We start from the raw sequence: 20363 nt of genomic DNA on the forward strand, positions 1-20363 counted from the left end.
TGGTGCGATCTCGGCTCACTGCAAGTTCTGCCTCCCGGGTTCGCACCATTCTCCTGCCTCAGCCTCCCGAGTAGCTGGGACTACAGGCGCCCGCCACTACGCCCAGCTAATTTTTGTATTTTTAGTAGAGACGGAGTTTCACCATGTTAGCCAGGATGGTTTCAATCTCCTGACCTTGTGATCTGACCGCCTCGGCCTCCCAAAGTGCTGGGATTACAGGCGTGAGCCACCGCGCCCAGCTGGTGGTGCATTCTTGTAATCCCAGCTACTCAGGAGGCTCAGTCAGGAGAATTGCTTGAACCCGGGAGGCAGAGGTTGCAGTGAGCCGAGATCGCACCACTGCACTCCGGCCTGGGCAAAAGAGTGAGATTCCATCTCAAAAAAAAAACAAAAAGAAAAGAAAAGTATCCTTTTTTTTTTTTTTTTAATGAAAGCAAGTTTATTAAGAAAGTAAAGGAATAAAAGAATGGGTACACCATAGGCAGAACACCCAAAAGTATCCTCTTTTATAAAAGAACAGACATGGAGAAGATATTTGAAAGGTTTCAAAAATACACCTTTTTGATCAATCTGTGTGCCTCCTCACATATAAAAGACAGGGATATAGAAAAACAGGTAGTTGGCCAGGCACGGTGGCTCACGCCTGTAATCCCAGTACTTGGGGAGGCCAAGGCAGGCGCATCACGAGGTCAGGAGATTGAGACCATCCTGGCTAACACCGTGAAACCCCGTCTCTACTAAAAATACAAAAAAATTAGCCAGGTGTGGTGGTGGGTGCCTGTAGTCCCAGCTACTCGGGAGGCTGAGGCAGGAGAATGGCGTGAACCCGGGAGGCAGAGCTTGCAGTGAGCTGAGATCGCGCCACTGCACTCCAGCCTGGGCGACAGAACGAGACTCCATCTCAAAAAAAAAAAAAAAAGAAAAGAAAAACAGATAGTTGCGCTGAACTGTTTATATAAGTTAGATTCTACTGTGACAAGTGCATTATAACAAAGATCTATTGAAAAGTCCTGGGGGAAGGAGGAATTACAAAACAGTAATGGATGTTTGTTATTTTATGGTAATGGTTATACAGGTATATGCCTGTGCCAAAACTCATCATATTGTAAACTTTAATATTTGCAGTTTATTATACAACAATTATACTCAATAAAGCATGGGAAAAACACGTTTCCTAGACTTGCTATTCAAAGTGTGGTCTGTAGACAGCAGCATCGGCATCACCAGAAAGCTTATGAGAAATGTATACTCTCAGGCCTCCCTCTATACCTACTGAGTCAAAATCTGCAGTTTAATAAGACATTCAGGTGAGCCTGTCTGGAACTCATCTCCCACAGTGAACTGTTAAAGGGAAGTTATATTCTCTAATTTTTTAATTTTAGTTTTTAGAAACAGGGTCTCATTCTGTCGCCTAGGCTGGAAAGCAGTGACGCCATCATGGCTTACTGCAGCCTTGACCTCCCAGGCTCAAGTGATCCTTCCACCTCAGCCTCCCAATACATGCCACCATGCCCAGCTAATTTTTTATTTTTTGTAGAGACACGGTCTTCCTATGCTGCCCAGGCTGTTCTCAAACTTCTGGGCTCAAACAATCCTCCTGCCTCAGCCTCCCAAAGTGCTGGGATTACAGGCATGACGCACTGTAAACCCCTAATGTTTTTAGTCATTAAGGGCAACCACCTACACAATGGCCCTTGATGGTTCTATTAGCAAGAGGTTCAGATGCTTTGTCTGGAGGATGTTTGTGTTTTCCAAGCCTATTCAATATGTTAAATTACAAAACAATAAAAAAGTCCATATAATTTTTTTAATGTATGTCTTTTTTTGAGACAGAGTCTCTCTCCATCACCTAGGCTGGAGTGCAGTGATGAGATCTTGGCTCACTGCAACATCCACCTCTCAGGTTCAAGCAATTCTCCTGCCTCAGCCTCCTAAGTAGCTGGGATTACAGGTGTCTACCACCACACCCAGCTAATTTTTGTATAAAAAGTCCATGTAATTAATTAATTACCATATTTTACCTACCTTCCTAGGTATATTCTACAGGTTTTAATAATTATTGTATACTTTTTAAAAAAATAACCTTTTTTTTCTGATTACAGAAGAAATGCTTATTGTGAAAACTTGGAAAACAGAATCTATTATTTCATGAAGAAGGGTTATATTTACCCTACTCATTATCATCCCAACAGTTATTGAATGTTAAAGGTAGAACACTGAGCTAAACACAGGGGAATATACATATATATAAAAAACATTTTGAAGGTTAGGCACATAATATGCATAGTTTTAAGCTAATGAAAGCTAAATATAAAGATCCAAGCTAAGTGGGAAGAACGAGCAGTAGAATTAGAGTTTTTAGTCCTCTACAACTAGAAGTGGGTTTACCATAAAGTTAATGAAGCTCAAGCTTCAGGGCCCCTTGCTTACACAGGCCCCTCCCAAGGCGCTTAGAGTGGCCTTAGCAGTATACGCTTCTGTAACAGTTTTGAGAGTAAGATATTTAAGACCTCTGTCTTCCTTTCTAACTTCCCTTCGTCATCCTCCTCTGGTTAGGAGTTATTGAAATGGCTATAGGCTTTGTGGGGGATTTGGCTAAGGGGACAATGAATAGGGATACATTTAATTTGGGGTTAGTGGCATGCATTTAAGTGGTTTGCAGTCAATTCTGTATGTTGTTAAATTATTGTTCACCATGGGTGTAGGAATGGCTTTCTGGAATATACCTACTACCCATTATGTCAATTCAGCCAGCACCATGTCACAAAAGTGCAAGGCCAAAGGGCGAAGGAACCCTATGTTGCCTGACACAGGAAGTACTTGGGTAGTGGAGGAGCAACAAGGTTTGAAAGAAAAGAAAGAGCTAGTAAAATTCTTCCATTCTTTTTCCTCTTCTGGGGACGTTGTCTATAGGCACACAGAATGGTCCAGCGTTTGACATACTGTTGTAGGCTTTCCTACAATACAGCTTCTAATAAAACTAGGCTGTCCTGAACCCCTGGTAATAGAATTGCTTACCTTTATACCAAGAAGGCTGGGAAAGCACCAAAATCTACTGTGGTGTGTACCCAGGCAGACTTCAAGGGGTTCGTGTTATAAGACCCAAAGTTCTTATGAGATTGTCCAAAACACAAAAAACCATGTCAGCAGGGCCTATGGTGGTTCCACATGTGCTATATGTGTTTGTGACAGGATCAAGCATGTTTTCCTTATCAAGGAAAAGAAAATCATTGTGACTGTTGAAGGCACAAGCACAGGGTCAGAAAGCTAAATAAAAAAATGAAGTTTTTTGAGTAATTAAAAGACTTAAAAATATGCTTCCAACCATCAGAAGTGGAAAATTATAAGGAGAGGGATCAATTCTCTCAATGCCTAATCAAAATGAAGTTTCTGACTCACTGAGAATCTAAGTCATATCTGCAATTATAACTGTACCATACTTCTTTCTGTTTTTATGTGAATCATGCAAAAGGGAATAGATTAGAATCCCTATGTTTATGGGACATAAACTTATAGTTTTACTACAGTGAGTCTGTCTGTATGTGAAGTTGTATGTCTTATCCACTGTAATGGATCAGATCCTGTCTGAATGTGGAATACAAATCTTGTCCTGAAAAAACTCTCGGCCGGGCGCGTGGCTCACGCCTGTAATCCCAGCACTTTGGGAGGCCGAGGCGGGCAGATCACGAGGTCAGGAGATTGAGACCATCCTGGCTAACACGGTGAAACCCCGTCTCTACTAAAAATACAAAAAAATTAGCCGGGCATGGTGGCGGGCACCTGTAGTCCCAGCTACTCAGGAGGCTGAGGCAGGAGAATGGCATGAAACCGGGAGGTGGAGCTTGCAGTGAGCTGAGATCGCACCACTGCACTCCAGCCTGGGCGACAGAGAGAGACTCTGTCTCAAAAAAAAAAAAAAAGAAAAAGAAAAAGAAAAAAACTCTCTAGGGCTTCAGTAAAAACCACACACAAAATTGTCACTGAAGCAGCCAAACGGCCATAAAAATCTCATAGCACATCTGTGAAACTTGAGATTTCCCAAACTGAACAATAACCCTAAAAAAGTACGTAACAATATCAGTAATGAGTTGTGATGCTGAAATAAACTTATAAACAATTACTAAGAAACAAATTTGATCAGCCATGCTGGAGAAAAGACTGATCTTCTCTTTTCTTTATAGAAAATTACAAAATAGGCTGGGCGCGGTGGCTCTCACCTGTAATCCCAGCACTTTGGGGAGGCCGAGGCGGGCAGATCACATGAGGTCAGGAGTTTGAGACCAGCCTGGCCAACATGGGGAAATCCTGACTCTACTAAATTTACAAAAATCAGCCAGGCGTCGTGGTGGGCACCTGTAATCCCAGCTACTCGGGAGGCTGAGGCAGGAGAGTTGCTTGAACCCGGGAGGCAGAGGTTGCAGTGAACCGAAATTGCACCACTACACTCCAGCCGGCGTGGCACAGCAAGACTGTCTCCAAAAAAAAAAAAGTTACAAAATAATTGTTATAGGAAAAGGCAATCAAAAGTACGTGGCCAAAACAAAGGTGGGAAAAATGATCATAAATGGTGCTCCCAAAGTCTGGAAACACAGGTGAATATACATAATGTCTGGGGCGACTTCAATCTTTTAGAAAAAAATAGGTTTCTGGGCTCTCAGACGCCCTGTAGAAGAATATCAGGCAGTCAATGAAAATATTATGGTTATGTGTGTGATGTTTGTGGGTTTTGTTAACTTTTAAAATGTCATTTGTTATTTCTTTCTCTTTCTAAATATACATGCACTTTCCTACCCTTCTGCGCTAACTTTTTGTACTCTTTCCTAATGAGGGTCCCCACAAATTGTATGAGATGCGCTTCCTCCAAAACCAGGATCAGCCCCATCTGCAACCTCAAAGTCACTGAATTTCTCTGCAGTCTCAGTTTCCCCTTTTAAAAAAATTGGGAATTTGCCCTGCATTTCCTTAGAGTTGCTGTGAAGGCCAAACGAGATGGTGGTGGGCAAAAGAGCTCTGCCAACCACGCAGGCCCCCGCAAATGTGAAGGGCCTCTGACCTCGAGGGTTGGGTGCTGGCCGACCTCGTCAATCCTCCCTGCTCCAACCCCCGCGCGGGGCTCCACTGACCCCGCCCCTGCTGGGCACTGACAGCCGCAGTACCGAACCGAGCGGTGGGGGTGGTAGCACCCGCCCACCTGGAGCAACTGGGATAGGAAAGGATGGGGTGGGGGGGGAGGGGAGTTCGGGACCAACGGGAGTTGGGGAGCCTGAAGAGTGGTCGCGGAGCCAGCGCAACTGACGGTTCCGGAGGGGGTGGGGCACCAGGCCTCAGCCCCTCTCCAGGAGCCCTCCAGCCTCCTCAGCAGCGGAAGTTCCGGTGTCGGTAAGCGGAGGTCAGAGGTCAGCAGGAAGTCGATACGTGGCCGCCGCCTGTCCCCGCTGAGGAGGTGCAGCAGCCGGAGATGGCGGCGGTGCTGAACGCAGAGCGACTCGAGGTGTCCGTCGACGGCCTCACGCTCAGCCCGGACCCGGAGGAGCGGCCTGGCGCGGAGGGCGCCCCGCTGCTGCCGCCACCGCTGCCACCGCCCTCGCCACCCGGATCCGGTCGCGGCCCGGGCGCCTCAGGGGAGCAGCCCGAGCCCGGGGAGGCGGCGGCTGGGGGCGCGGCGGAGGAGGCGCGGCGGCTGGAGCAGCGCTGGGGTTTCGGCCTGGAGGAGTTGTACGGCCTGGCACTGCGCTTCTTCAAAGGTGAGCCGGGGCAGCCCCACCCCCGCCACTTCTGCCCGGCCCCGGGAGCCCGGCATGGGCTGTGGTCCCCAGGGTGACTGGACCAGACTTGCCCTCACCCACTCATACTGGGCTGTGGTGACTCAAGCGGGGTTCCCTCCTTGGCGGTACTCGAAGTTTGTCACTACCCGCTTGGCCACTAGGTCACACCCCTGAAGGGCCTGCAACCTTGGTTTAGCAGTCATGTCCCGCCTCCCAGAGGTTACCGGAACATTTTACCTGATTTAGCTTCTGGGATTTCCAGGAGCCCCGGTGGAAGAATGAGCCCACTTTCTTCCAAAGGATCCCATTCTGGGATTGCCTTTTATTATTATTATTTTTTTAACTGACGCTTTTCTTTTCCTGTTTCCCATGGCTTATCACATCAGGAGTCGCCGATTTTTACCCTTAATGGAAGAAATCTGTCAAGAGGTTCCATACATAGCCTTTCCAGCCATTCTTGGGAACCATAAACTGGAATAGGACTTGATCCCCTGGCAGATTGATGTGGCAGAGAGGAGGAAGTAAAGTGTTAAGCTCATCATCCCCTCCGGCTTGTCAAACTCTTGAGGAGAGATGTCCACTATGTTCTAGTAACTTCTAGGTGGTTAAAATTTTACATTGTAAGCAATGTGGAAGAGTGAATTCTCAGAGTAAGGCCTAACAGTACGTTCTGTGCTTTTCGCATAATAAATTGTTAAATGTCTCTTGTCTTAGAGCAAGATTGTAGTGTGCGGATTTTTTTTTTTTAATTGGGTGATTCACTTAGGCAAATGGTGGAGAGACCAATCACATGATTTTTGTCAGTGGGAAAAACTGATGAAGAGCCCGTTAGTTTGATTCTTAAAGATACTTAGTCTTGTAGGGCAAATGGACAGGGAGGGACATCAGCAAATGAAACTTTAGAAGTGGTTGCTAGGTTCCACGTACATTCCAGAACAGCATATTTATGACACTTTGCCCAGAGGGAGTACCTTTTGGAGTACATATTTTACTAGCCGAAGTTGAGTAGTTCAATGTAATGATACACACGGAAGTTGTTTTTCTCAAAATAACTTTAATTGTGCAAACTAGTGAAAGTTTTATAAATTTTCCAGAACATTTGATCATTTCACATTCAATGACATATTCGTGGTCATTGCACAATGAGTTGAGCCCTCTGTGTACTAACTAGCTTGGGGAATTGGTAATGGCTAATGGGTTTTGGATCATTTGACTTTTAGATCACCGGCTTGAATTTAGAGTTTGCTGTAGTGATGATATATTACCACTTTATAAAAATCAGGTGGTTTCTGTACAACTCATATAGCTACATTCCATCTTAAATTTTTATTCTTGGAACTTATTTTTCAGTAAAGTATATTGTAGCAGAGAGTAAGTGTAGAAATGAACTAATTCCTTTTTTTTTTTTTTTTTTTTTTTTTTTTTTGAGCTGGAGTCCTGCTCTGTTGCAGGACTGAGGGAGGCTGAGGCAGGAGAATCACTTGAACCCGGGAGGCAGAGGTTGCAGTGAGCCAAGATGGCACCATTGTACTCCATCCAGCCTGGGCGACAAGAGCAAAACTCTGTCTAAAAAAAAAAAGAGAATCGCTTCAATATGGGAGGCAGAGGTTGCAGTGAGCCGAGATCATGCCACTGCACTCCATCCTGGGTGACAAAGTGAAATTCTGTCTCAAAAAAAAGAAAAAGAAAGATTAAAACACTGTAACATGTAGTACACTTAGCATTGTTTGGAGAGTCAGGAAGCTCTGGATTCTAGTTACCTTGTAAACTAGACAATTAACTTTTCCAGAATCAGTTTCATATGTATAAAGGGAGCTGGATTCGATGAAATATGATGTCTCAGATTTAAGATTCAGTGGTCTTAACCTAACAGATTATTTTAACGTGTCTCGAGTGGTAGGAATCCTGGGGAAACTTATAACTTGGGGCCTAGGTGTTAGTCACCTTAGAGAATATAGCTACACTGATAGGTGTGGTTCACTCGCTTCCTAAATTAAGTTCTCAAAGCAATATCCAGGTACTAAAAAGGAGAAATAGCTGTGTAGCAATTAAAAGCTACCTTTCTGCATGTATCATTGGAGACTGTTAGTATATGAGACACTAACTGACAAAAGAAAGGGAAGGATGTAAAAGCAGTCAGAAGAGTTATGGAATGTATGTGGAGTGAGCCAAGTAATGCTGCCTTTGTTTTTTTTGTTTTTGTTTTTGTTTTTTTTTTTGAGACCAAGTCTCACTCTGTCGCCCAGGCTGGAGTGCAGTGGCGCGATCTCAGGGCTCACTGCAAGCTCCACCTCCCGGGTTCACACCATTCTCCTGCCTCAGCCTCCCAAGTAGCTGGGACTACAAGTGCCCTCCACCACGCCTGGCTAATTTTTTGTATTTTTCGTAGAGAAGGGGTTTCACCGTGTTAGCCAGGATGGTCTCGATCTCCTGACCTCATGATCCTCCTGCGTCGGCCTCCCAAAGTGCTGGGATTACAGGTGTGAGCCACCGTGCCCAGCCTGGTTTTTTTTTTTCTTTTAGGCAGAGTTTGATTCTTGTTGCTCAGGCTAGAGTGCAATGGCGCGATCTCGGCTCGCTGCAACCTCCACCTCGAGGTTCAAGTGATTCTCCTGCCTCAGCCTCCCGAGTAGCTGGGATTACAGGCATGTGCCACCACGCCCAGCTAATTTTGTATTTCTGGTAGAGACGGGGTTTCTCCATGCTGGTCTCGAACTGCCGACCTCAGGTGATCTGCCCACCTTGGCCTCTCAAAGTGTTGGGATTATAGGCATGAGCCACCGTGCCTGGCACCTTTGTTTTAATGTGTGGATTTTTCTAGTGGAACACTTGGTGTTTTGTCAGTCTTGCAAAGACTTTTAATTGCTATTATATGGTTTTGTACCAGTATTTCACGAGAATTAGAAATAACATTACATTTTCGGCCGGGTGCGGTAGCTTTTGCCCGTAATCCCAGCACTTTGGGAGGCCAAGGTGGGCAGATCACAAGGTCAGGAGATCGAGACCACCCTGGCTAACATGGTGAAACCTCATCTGTACTAAAAATACAAAAAATTAGACGGGCGTGGTGGCGGGCGCCTATAGTCCCAGCTACTTGGGAGGCTGAGGCAGGAGAATCACTTGAACCCTCGAGGCGGAGCTTGCAGTGAGCCAAGATTTCGCCACTGCACTCCAGCCTGGGCAACAGAGCGAGACTCCGTCTCAAAAATAAATAAATAAATAAAGGAAAGAACATTACATTTTCTCTTCCACTGTGGAATAAATATGAATCTTGAAAGCATGGATATATTTTTCCATTGCAAATAGCTTGGATTCGAAATGACAAGCCCTGTTTCTTATTCCATCCTTGTCAGGGTGGTAATAGGCCAGTGACTGAATCGATTATGTCAACTACTCTTAATTTTTTATGACAGTAAAAGTAAAATAGATGGAGATAAGGGTAAATGTAAGTTAGCATTTTACCATCTAAATTTTGGACATTATTAACTCCTCAGTATGGATAGTTTTATATTAGGTTACAACTATAAATGAATAGTACATTATCTTTTGCTTAGAATCCAAAAGAGGAGTTAAGGACCCAGTGACAACTGCAATACAGTGTGGAGGCCTGAGGGAGCAGATGCCATTCCAGAGGGGGGGAAGGCCAAGAGCCATGAAAGCCATGAAAAGTCAAAGCATGTGTGTTTGCAAAATTGAAAATAGAAAGCAGTTTGATGGAGAGAGTTGGGAAGGTAACTGAGTTCAATTCTTGGACGGACTTGCATGCCATTGTAATTTTTTGTTTTCTGAGACGGAGTCTTGCTCTGTCACCCAGGCTGGAATGCAGTGGCGTGATCTCCGTTCCCTGTAACCTCTGCCTCCTGGGTTCATGTGATTCTCCTGCCTCAGCCTCCTGAGTAGCTGAGCTTACAGGCTTGTGCCACCACACCCAGCTAATTTTTGTATTATTAATAGAGATGGGGTTTCACCATGTTGGCCAGTCTGGTCTTGAACTGACCCCAGATGATCTGCTCGCCTCGGCCTTCCAAAGCACTGGGATTACAGGCGTGAACCACCACGCCTGGCCATGTAAATATTAATAGTTCGGCCTTTTTGTCAGTAAATTAGAAGATGAACCACTGGAGGTTTTTAAAGAGAGAGCAAAGTTGCTCAATTCTTTTTTTTTTAAGACAATGGTTTTGTTACGCAGGCTAGAGGGCAGTGGTGCGATCTTGGCTCACTGCAGCCTATGCCTCCCAGGCTCAAGCCATCCTCCCACCTCATCCTCCTATGTGACTGGGACCACAGGCACGAGCCACCACGCCTGGCTAATTTTTGTATTTTTTGTAGAGACAGAGGTCTTGCTTTGTTGCCCAGCTGGTCTTGAGCTCCTGAGCTCAAGCAATTCACCTGCCTTGGCCTCTCAAAGTGCTGGGATTACAGGCATGAGCTACCACGCCCGGCCAGAGTTGTCCAGTTCTATTTTAGCAGTGTTAAGCTAGGTTTTCTTATCTCCATGGGTTAAGGACCCACAGGAATCCAGTGGGTTCGTTTTATTATGGACTTTTTACTTCTTGGATGGAGTTGACCTGGGGAATTGTATTTTGGTTTTTAGAGTTCTTTGGGGTGGACTTTCCCTTCTCTAATACTTTATTACTGTATTACATTAAGCTGGTAGATTGTTTACATTAATTTAAAATTTCAGAGTAATAATTGTCAATAGTTATTGAGTAGATGTTTACTAAATCTCAGGTACTATGCCAAAAACTGTATATACAGTATTTTGTTTAATCCTCCAAGAGGCCTTCTGTAAGGGTATTAACCCCATTTCTGAGTTAAGGATCCTGCCTCAGGCCCCTCAGTTATTTGGAAGGTAAGTCTTGGACTCATTTTCTTTATGGAATAGTTAATTCTACTAGCATTGCTATTGATTATACCCAATTATGTTACTGATAGCAGAGTATTATATGTTGGGAGAGAATTATATTAATGATAGCAAACAAATGGACAACTGAAATGGTTCCATTTCCTCTTGTCTTTAAACAGACAACTACAAGAGCATTTATAAATGGCTTCGTTAATGTTTTAAAATACTGTACAGCTGTAATTTATTCATTGGAAACATATATAATTAGTGTGCCTCGGGCCGGGCGCGGTGGCTCACGCCTGTAATCCCAGCACTTTGGGAGGCCGAGGCGGGTGGATCAAGAAGTCAGGAGATCGAGACTATCCTGGCTAACACGGTGAAACCCCGCCTCTACTAAAAATACAAAAAATTAGCCGGGCGCCGTGGCAGGCACCTGTAGTCCCAGCTACTCGGGAGGCTGAGGCAGGCAAATTGCTTGAACACGAGATCGTGCCACTGTACTCTGTCTGCCTGGGTGACAGAGCGAAACTCTGTCTCAAAAAAAAAAAAAAAAAATTAGTGTGCCTTCTGGACTTCAGTGGTCTATCCTCAGATAATTTCAAGTTTGTTACTATGGAACATCTATTAGAGTTCTTTTTCCCTTTTATTATCTTTACCTTTAGACGTAAGTATGTAATACTGTAGGAGGATATATAGACCTAAGAGAGACAGATATAAAACAGAAAAACAATTATAGCCACCAAGTTCATGTTAAATTTGAGCTGAACCAAAACTTTCTTTGACTGGATTCAGGGATGTGTATGTGTTGTTGTTGTTGTTTTATTGTTGTTGTTTTTTGTTTTTTTGTTGTTTTTGTTTGTTTGTTTTTGAGATGGAGTCTCACTCTGTCACCCAGGCTGGAGTGCAATGGCACGATCTCAGCTCACTGCAACCTCCGCCTCCTGGGTTCAAGCAATTCTCCTGCCTCAGCCTCCCGAGTAGCTGGGATTACAGGCACATGCCACTACGCCCGGCTAATTTTTGTATTTTTAGTACAGACGGGGTTTCACCATGTTAGTCAGGCTGGTCTCAAGCTCCTGACCTCAGGTAATCCACCTGCCTTGGCCTCCCAAAGTGCTGGAATTACAGGCGCGAGCCACTGTGCCCAGTGTGTATATGTTTTTAGTGTAAGTGATTTTAACATTTTCCTGAGGCTTCCCTTTATCACACATGCAGTGCACTAAAGTACACAAATACTAAGTGTGTAGCTTGATGAGTTTTCACGAGGTGGACAGTGTAGCCAATGCCCAGGAGCAGATGTTTTATTAGTTAACTAATACAAGAGCAACTGTGAATTAGTATTTAGAAAGGTAAGCTCTGGAGTCAACACTCTTTAGGGTGTGTTTGTTTTCCTTGCTCTGCCACTTAATTTTGTTAACTTTTTGTGCTTTCCTGTACTTAAAGGGTTGTTTTATGAATTATAAGAAATTATATATATAAACTCTTAGCAGAATGCCTGGCTATTGGTATTTTTGTGGCTGCTTATGTTGTTAAAAAGGAGGTACTTCTGAGAATTGATTATGGATGTTTTGAGTTAATGGAGGGGAAGTCTTAAAACTTTTACTAAGCAGTTAGTATATGCTAGGCAATTCCCAGAGTGTTTCCTACTCATTGATTCAGGAATACTGCATTGTATTATCCTTTTTTTTTTTTTTCTGGAGACAGAGTCTTGCTCTGTTGCCCAGGCTGGAGTGCAATGGCCCAGTCTTGGCTTACTGCAACCTCCGCCTCCTGGGTTCAGATGATTCTCTTGCCTCAGCCTCCTGAGTAGCTGGGACTACAGGCACGTGCCACCCCACCCAGCTAATCTTTGTATTTTTAGTAGAGACGGCGTTTCACTATGTTGGCTAGGCTGGTCTTGAACTCCTGACCTCATGATCCACCCACTTCAGCCTCCCAAAGTGCTGGGATTACAGGCGTGAGCCACTGCACCCGGTTGGTTTTTCAGTTTTAATATTTGTTTTTTTTTTTTTTTTTTGGAGACGGAGTTTCACTCTTGGTGCCCAGGCTAGAGTACAATGGTGCGATCTCGGCTCACTGCAACCTCCGCCTCCTGGGTTCAAGCGATTCTTCTGCCTCAGCCTCCCAAGTAGCTGGGATTACGGGCATGCACCACCACACCCGGCTAATTTTTGTATTTTTAGTAGAGACGGGCTGGTCCCAAACTCCCAACCTCAGGTGATCCACCCACCCGGCCTCTCAAAGTACTGGGATTACAGGCATGAACCACCACGCCTGGCCCAGTTTTAATATTTCTAAAAGATGGATTTTAATCAAAGTGTATTCTCTGTGAGGCAACAGTGTGATATGGCCATGAAATAAAACAGATTTGATCTTAGGCTGCTTTGGTGGAAATATGGTACCTACGATGAGGGAAAGAGAGAGAGAGTCCTGCTCTCCTCTGCACCAAGGAGTACACCTCAAACAAGCCCTGGATACTACTTGTGTGAAGCATCATCCTTTAGGGTTAAAAACAAAATGGAGCTCATTCAGAAGAGAGCAACTTGTACCTAGTGGGAATTCAAATCCCTGCCATTATTATCATAATGGCTGCTGTTTAGTCAGTGTCTGCTCTATGCAGGCACTATACCAAGATTTTGGAACACATTTCTAACCCTCACATGAACCCTAAGGAGCAGTATTTATTTTATTGATAACAAAACAGATTTCAAAAGATTAAATAACTTGTCCATGTTATATACTTAATAGCAGAGCTGGGAATTTAAATTTGAGGTATGATTGACTAAGCTGGGAATGTTTAGCCAAGAGAATAGAGAACTCAGGGCAAACACAATACGTATTTTGTGACTTTCTTGAGGTCTAATTAGTTAGATTTGTTTTAGTTAATGCTGAGGACAGGAAATAAACCCTGTGGATGGAGTTGAGAGATACCACCTCAGAATAAAGAGCTAAGAATCACAGCTATTCAAATATGGATTAGACTGCTTTGGGACAGTGAGTTCTTATCACCAGGAAGTATTCAAGCATAGGTTAGCAATTGCTGGGTGGATATTGTAGAGAGGATTTGAGATTTAGTTTGCAGTTCAATCACCTATCTTTAACATCCCTTCCAAGCCATAGATTTTATGGCCTTCTTTCATTAAATGAAGGCAAGAAGGGACATTGAAATAATTTGGTACTTTCCTTTGCCTCCAGAGAGAAGAGAAAAAATATGATTTCTCCTATAAAATAGCAATTGAGGTGTGAGCCTAATAGTCTTTTTTTTTTTTTTTGAGATGGCGTCTCGCTCTGTCGCCCAGGATGGAGTGCAGTGGCGCAATCTCGACTCACTACAAGCTGCGCCTCCCAGGTTCACGCCATTCTCCTGCCTCAGCTTCCCGAGTAGCTGGGACTACAGGCGCCTGCCACCATGCCAGGCTAATTTTTTTTTTTTTGTATTTTTAGTAGAGACAGGGTTTCACCATGTTAGCCAGGATGGTCTCGATCTTCTGACCTGATGATCCGCCCCCCTCGGCCTCCCAAAGTGCTGGGATTACAGGTGTGAGCCACCGCACCCGGCCCCTAATAGTCTTTTGTATACTTAATTTCAGGTGGGAGGGACTTAACTGTCATCTTTCAGAGCTTTGGACTTGGTATCAAATTATGCTGTCCTATTTGAACTGTAAAGTTAAATACTTGTAAGTTTAGTAAGAACATAATGTAGATCCCATTATCTGTTTTTAATTGCCTAAAAAATGTGTTTTGTATATCATGTTAGTTTCCTATTGCTCTTGTAACAAATTACCACAAATTTATTGGCTTGGGCTGGGTGTAGTGGCTCACGTCTGTAATCCCAGCACTTTGGGAGGTTGAGGCAGGTGAATCACTGAGTTCAGGAGTTCCAGACCAGCCTGGGCAATATGGGGAAACTCCATCTCTGCAAAAAAAACCCCACAAAAATTAGCCGGGCTTAGTGGCTTGTACGTGTAGCCCCAGCTACTCAGGAGGCTGAGGTGGGAGAATCACATGAATCTGGGAGGCAGAGGTTGCAGTGAGTGAGATCGTGCCACTGCACTCCAGCCTGGGCTACAGAGCAAGACCCTGTCTAAAAAAAAAAACAAACAAATAGTGGCTTAAAACAACTCATACTAAAAATCCATCTGCACTTAAGATTTTCTTGCAAGCCCTAACATGTGTACCGGACAACCTGTTCAGACTCTCATGGTTGGGAATATCCTCTGATGATCTGACTCCCATAGTCTATGGATTAAATTGATAGAAGATCTGATTTGTATAGTAAACTCCTCTGTTCATACTGGTATTGACTGTTCCTGATTCAAGATGACAGCTACAATGGTACTGTCAAAAACAGCTACATGGGGCTGGGCACAGTGGCTCACTCCTGTAATCCCAGCACTCTGGGAGGCCGAGGCGGGCGGATCTATGAGTTCAGGAGATGGAGACCATCCTGGCTAACATGGTGAAACCCCATCTCTACTAAAAAAAAAAAAAAAAAAAAAAAAAAAATACCAGGAGTGGTGGTGGCCACCTGTAGTCCCAGCTACTCGCGAGGCTGAGGCAGGAGAATGGCGTGAACCTGGGAGGCTTGCAGTGAGCTTGCAGTGAGCCGAGATCACACCACTGCACTCCAGCATCAACCGGGACCACTTGAACCAGTCCCAGTTCAAGCGACAAAGCAAGACTCCATCTCAAAAAAAAAGAAAAAAAACAGTTACATGGGAGTTTGTTCCTTTGCCGCATTGTGCAGTGACTGGTTTCACCCAGTACTTTGATGTGAGAATAAGCACTTTCCTCATATCAGGAATATTGTGGGTGTTTCCTGTTACTCACTGCTGAATGTAATCTTCAGTACATTACCAATTATGTTTGATTGTATGTGATTAAAAATAATGTGCACATTTTTTCCTCAAAGTTGCTGGACATGTTTCTTCGAAAGCAGTTAGTAAGCAATTTCTAGCAATTTATCTACTAACAAATATTTTTTTAATTTACTGAGAAGAAATATTAAACTATCTTATTGACAGTCATGAATCAGATAAACTTTATAATTAGCCTTATAATTTTGCTGATTATTTGACATTGTGAGTCAGTATTCACAAAACTTGAGGCATTTTTTTCTTCATGTATATTTTACTTTTCATATTCGTATAGTCACAGTTTTTATGATAGTAATTTCCCATTCACTCATAATACCAAAAGTTAAATCGTGCTTTTCTGAGTGCCCTCTTGCCAGAGACCACCAGGGTCACAACTATTGTTAAAGAAGGTGTAAAAAATTGTAATAAATATGACCACGAGCAAAGCAAACAAAAAACCACGCACACACTCTTACCGTTCTGTAGATTAGAGATAGGTCCTGTTGGAGTAAAATCATCAAGGTGTCAGCAGGGCTTTGTTTCTTCTGGAGAGCACCTGCAAGCTTTTTTTTTTGAGACGAAGTCTTGTTCTGTAGCCCAGGCTGGAGTGTAGTGGCGCGATCTTTGGTCACTGCAGCCTTGCAGCCTCCACCTCCCTGTCCCGGTTCAAGCAGTTCTCCAGCCTCAGTCCCCCCGAATAGCTGGGAATACAGGCACATGCACCATGCCCAGCTAATTTTTGTATTTTTAGTAGAGACAGGGTTTCACCATGTTGGCCACGCTAGTCTTGAACTCCTGACCTCATGATCCACCTGCCTCGGCCTCCCAAAGTGCTGGGATTACAGGCGTGAGCCACCGCACCCGGCCGCAAGCTTTTGTTTATGCCCCTTCCTTCATCTTCAGAGCCACCATAGCTTCTTCAAATCTCTGACTCTTCTTTCTCCCCTTCCATTTATAAGGACCCTTATGATTACATTGGGCCCACATGAGTAGTTCAGGAAAAGGCCAACTGCAACCTTAATTCTGCCTTTGCAAGTAACCTAACACATTCACAGGTTCCAGAAGTTAAACATCTTTGAGGAGCCATTATTCTGCCCACCACTTGTGTCGTAGTAGCTTATGAACTGATTACTGAAATTGTGCATGAGTTTATTCGTTTTACCTTTTTATTAAAAATGGAAACCAGAGCAATTGAAAAGGTGAAATTGTACTACGACATTTATAATGAAAAATAGTCATCCTGTTTTCTGGTGATTTTCCCATTTCCTAGGCCCTCTCCCCAGAAGCGGCGGCTTTCCATTATTTTAACTGTTTCTTCTGGTATTTGCTTCCATTTTCCTACTGCTGTTTTAATTAAAAGAAAAAAATTCTAATGTATGTCTATATCTCTCTTTCTCCTTTCCTCCTCTCAGACTCCTAATTTTGTTTTGTGGTTAAATTGTTGTCTGCTGTTTGATTTTATGTTATTCATTGCTGAAACAGATTATACACTTTGATTACATTTTTGTTCTTGTGCAAACCTTTTTATAAAGACATATATCTTAAATGTCCTTAAATTCTTGAACCAGTCTTAGTGTTTGTGGTAAGACTTAGTTAAGTTGGCTGCCCAACTGTCATCCTGGAAATTACCTTCACCTTTTCCTATTGTGTTAGATTCTGTTTTCCCTGAATCACTTATTTTCCTTTGTTGTTGTTTTTATTTATTCCATTACTTTGGAAATGCACACCCCTTAATATCTTCTTGTGAAAAGAGTACATGAGACCATGCCTTTCCAAAAATGTGTTTGTTTTACTGTCACTTTTGATTTATTTGATTGGGCATAAAAGTCTAGATTGGAAATAATTTCCCTCCGGAATTTTGAAGGCATTATTCCATTCATTGTTTTCTTTCTTCTTTTTCTTTTTTTTTTGAGATGGAGTCTCACTCTTTTGTCAGGCTGGAGCGCAGTGGCGATCTTGGCTCACTGCAACCTCCGCCTCCTGGGTTCAAGCTATTCTCCTGTCTCAGCCTCCTGAGTAGCTGAGATTACAGGTACATGCCACCATGCCCCGCTAATTTTTTTTTTTATTTTTAGTAGAGACAGGGTTTCACCATGTTGGTCAGGCTGGTCTTGAACTCCTGACCTCAGGTGATCCGCCTGCCTTGGCCTCCCAAAGTGCTGGGATTACAGGCCTGAGCCACTGCTCATTGTTTTCTAGCATTCAGTATTCTTTTTTTGTTTGTTTGTTTGTTTTTGAGACGGAGTCTGGCTCTGTCACCCAGGCTGGAGTGCAGTGGCGTGATCTCAGCTCACTGCAACCTCCGCCTCCCAGTTCAAGCAGTTCTCTGCCTCAGCCTCCCGAGTAGCTGGGATTACAGGCACCCACCACCACACCCAGCTAATTTTTGTATTTTTGGTAGAGATGGGGTTTTACCATCTTGGCCAGGCTGGTCTTGAACTCCTGACCTTGTGATCCACCCGCCTTGGCCTCCCAAAGTGCTGGGATTACAGGCGTGAGCCACCGCACTCAGCAATATTCATATTCTCAAGAAGTCTATAGTCATTCTGATTTTTTATCTTGTGTATGTGACCAGTTTTTCTTTCTAGAAGTATGTAGGATCTCCTGTTTAATCTCCATGTTAAAAAATTAGAGAATTATTGTCTCCTTGTTTGTTTTCAGTGATTTTGCTGAATACTTGATAGTCTTTTCAGTTTGGAAACTTGGGCCCTTCATTTCAGGGAAATTTTCTTGTTTTCTTGTTTTCTTTCTTTCTTTCTCTCTTTCTTTCAACAGAGTTGCGCTCTTGTTGCCCAGGCTGGAGTGCAATGGTGTGATCTCGGCTCACTGCAACCTCTGCCTCCTGGGTTCAAGCAATTCTCCTGCCTCAGCCTCCCAAGTAGCTAGGATTACAGGCATGTGCCACCATGTGCCCGGCTAATTTTGTATTTTTAGTAGAGATGGGGTTTCTCCATGTTAATCAGGCTGGTCTCGAACTCCCGACCTCAGGTGGTCCGCCTGCCTCGGCCTCCCAAAGTGCTGGGATTACAGGCGTGAGCCATTGTGCCCGGCCATATTTCTTTGGTAATTTTCTCTGTTTTCACTCTTTGGTACTGATAATCGATCTTTTGGATTAAACTGCTAATTCTCTTAGCTTTTGTTCCCTATTTTTCATGTTTATATTTTTGCTCTATTTTCTAGGAAATATCCTCAGCTCCATCTTCTAGATTTTTTAATTTTTTTTTTTTTTTTTTTTTTTTTACATTTTTAATTTCCAAGAGTTCTTTTTTCTCTGAATTGTCTTTTTTTTTTTTTTTTAAGTATCTGGTTTTGCTTCATGGATGCATTAGCTTCTGTTTCTGAGGATATTGACTATAAATTTTGAATGTTATTTCACTGTTAAAATTTATTTTAGTTTTTTTGTTTCCATGTTGGAAGCTTTCCTCAAATGTCTGGTGATCCTTGAGTATTTCATGTTAAAGGATAAGGTACAGAACACCTAATTGTAACATTAAAGTAGAAACCTTTTTTCTAAGGTGATGAGATGGAAGTTTTGTAGAAGAACCCTCAAATATCAGCATCTTTCAAATCAGTGTCTGTAGGTCTTTATTTGGGGCCAGTTTTTCAAGAAAATACTCCTATCTCCTGCATGGGATATATGAATCTGGTTGCCAACATTCAGGAACTAGGCAGGAGAAGTGGGGATGAGTGGGAGGTACTTACCATTTACTGGGGAAACATTTCATTAATCTAATAGTATACTCTAAGCCAAGTGTCCTAACATCTGGAGCATCCCTGATTTACTTTCTGTAGTAAATATCCAGCCCTCTACTGAGTAGGGGCAGGGTAGCCATCTGCCTGCTTGGGGTTGCCAAACACAGTAGGAGGGAGGATGGCTCCTTACATCTTATATAGACTTTAAACCAGATTCTTATTTTCTTCTACACTTCAGCTTTTAAAGAACCTGATGCCTTCAGTTTGTGAACCTTTCCAGGGTTCTCTTTTTTTTTTTTCCCCAAGACAGAGTTTTGCTCTTGTTGCCCAGGCTGGAGTACAGTGGCACGATCTTGGCTCACTGCAACATCTGCCTCCCGGGTTCAGGCGATTCTCCTGCCTCAGCCTCCCAAGTAGCTAGGATTACAGGCATGCACCACCACTCCCAGCTAATTTTTGCGTTTTTAGTAGAGACTGGGTTTCACCATGTTGGTCAGGCTGGCCTCGAACTCCTGACCTCAGGTGATCCATTCACCCTGGCCTCCCAAAGTGTTGGGATTACAGGCGTGAGCCACCACACTCGGCCCTTTCCAGGGTTCTCTAAATTGGCTTCCTTATTCCTTTTAGTGGGATTTCATTAAGGATCAGAGGTAATTGTGTGTGTTCAATCTATCATGTTTAACTGGAGGTTTATCTGCATGTTTTCTTTTCCAAGCAGAATTTGTTTTTGGTTTTGTTTGCCATAGAAAGCAGAATTCCAAAATTGATTGAATTAAATAACTTTGTAATAGTAATAATTAATGAGTGCAAGAGCCAAGGATGATGCCTGTGTTCCCTTCTGGGAGGACTGAAATAGAACTTTCCTTTAGGAATAGTGCCCTGGTTAAAGACTTTTGAGTTTCTACAAGGCTTTTTGTGTCTGTGCAGTTAGTGGTACTTATTACTTTCCTGCTAACTACATTTAACGTTTATGGTACCAGAAATAATTTAGAAGAAAATTATTCTTGGCCAGGCATGATGGCTCATGCTGTAATCCCAACACTTCGGGACTCTGAGGCAGGCGGATCACCTGATGTCAGGAGTTTGAGACTAGCCTGGTCAACATGGTGAAACTCCATCTGTACTAAAAATAAAAAAATTAGGTGTGGTAGTGCACTTCTGTAATCCCAGCTACTGGGGAGGCGGAGGCAGGAGAATCACTTG

At 43.4% G+C, this 20363-nt stretch overlaps 1 protein-coding gene and 1 pseudogene across 2 annotated transcripts in view; both read left to right on the forward strand.

Moving 5' to 3' along the window:
* The first annotated feature begins 2922 nt into the window (after positions 1-2922).
* On the forward strand, positions 2923-3275 carry LOC112129074 (large ribosomal subunit protein eL34-like; annotated as a pseudogene).
* Positions 3276-5390: 2115 nt separating this feature from the next.
* ACBD3 (acyl-CoA binding domain containing 3) overlaps positions 5391-20363 on the forward strand; it is a 43899-nt gene continuing 28926 nt past the window's right edge. The window contains exon 1 of one of the 2 annotated variants that reach the window (XM_063716399.1): positions 5391-5744. In XM_063716399.1, coding sequence (XP_063572469.1) covers positions 5459-5744 — 286 coding nt within the window. In that variant the 5' untranslated portion in view covers positions 5391-5458. The remainder of the gene's footprint in view (positions 5745-20363) is intronic. The other variant, XM_002809384.5, reaches the window with a different exon arrangement.

This window comes from Pongo abelii, chromosome 1 (genome assembly GCF_028885655.2).
Source record: "Pongo abelii isolate AG06213 chromosome 1, NHGRI_mPonAbe1-v2.0_pri, whole genome shotgun sequence".
Lineage (NCBI taxonomy): Eukaryota > Metazoa > Chordata > Mammalia > Primates > Hominidae > Pongo > Pongo abelii.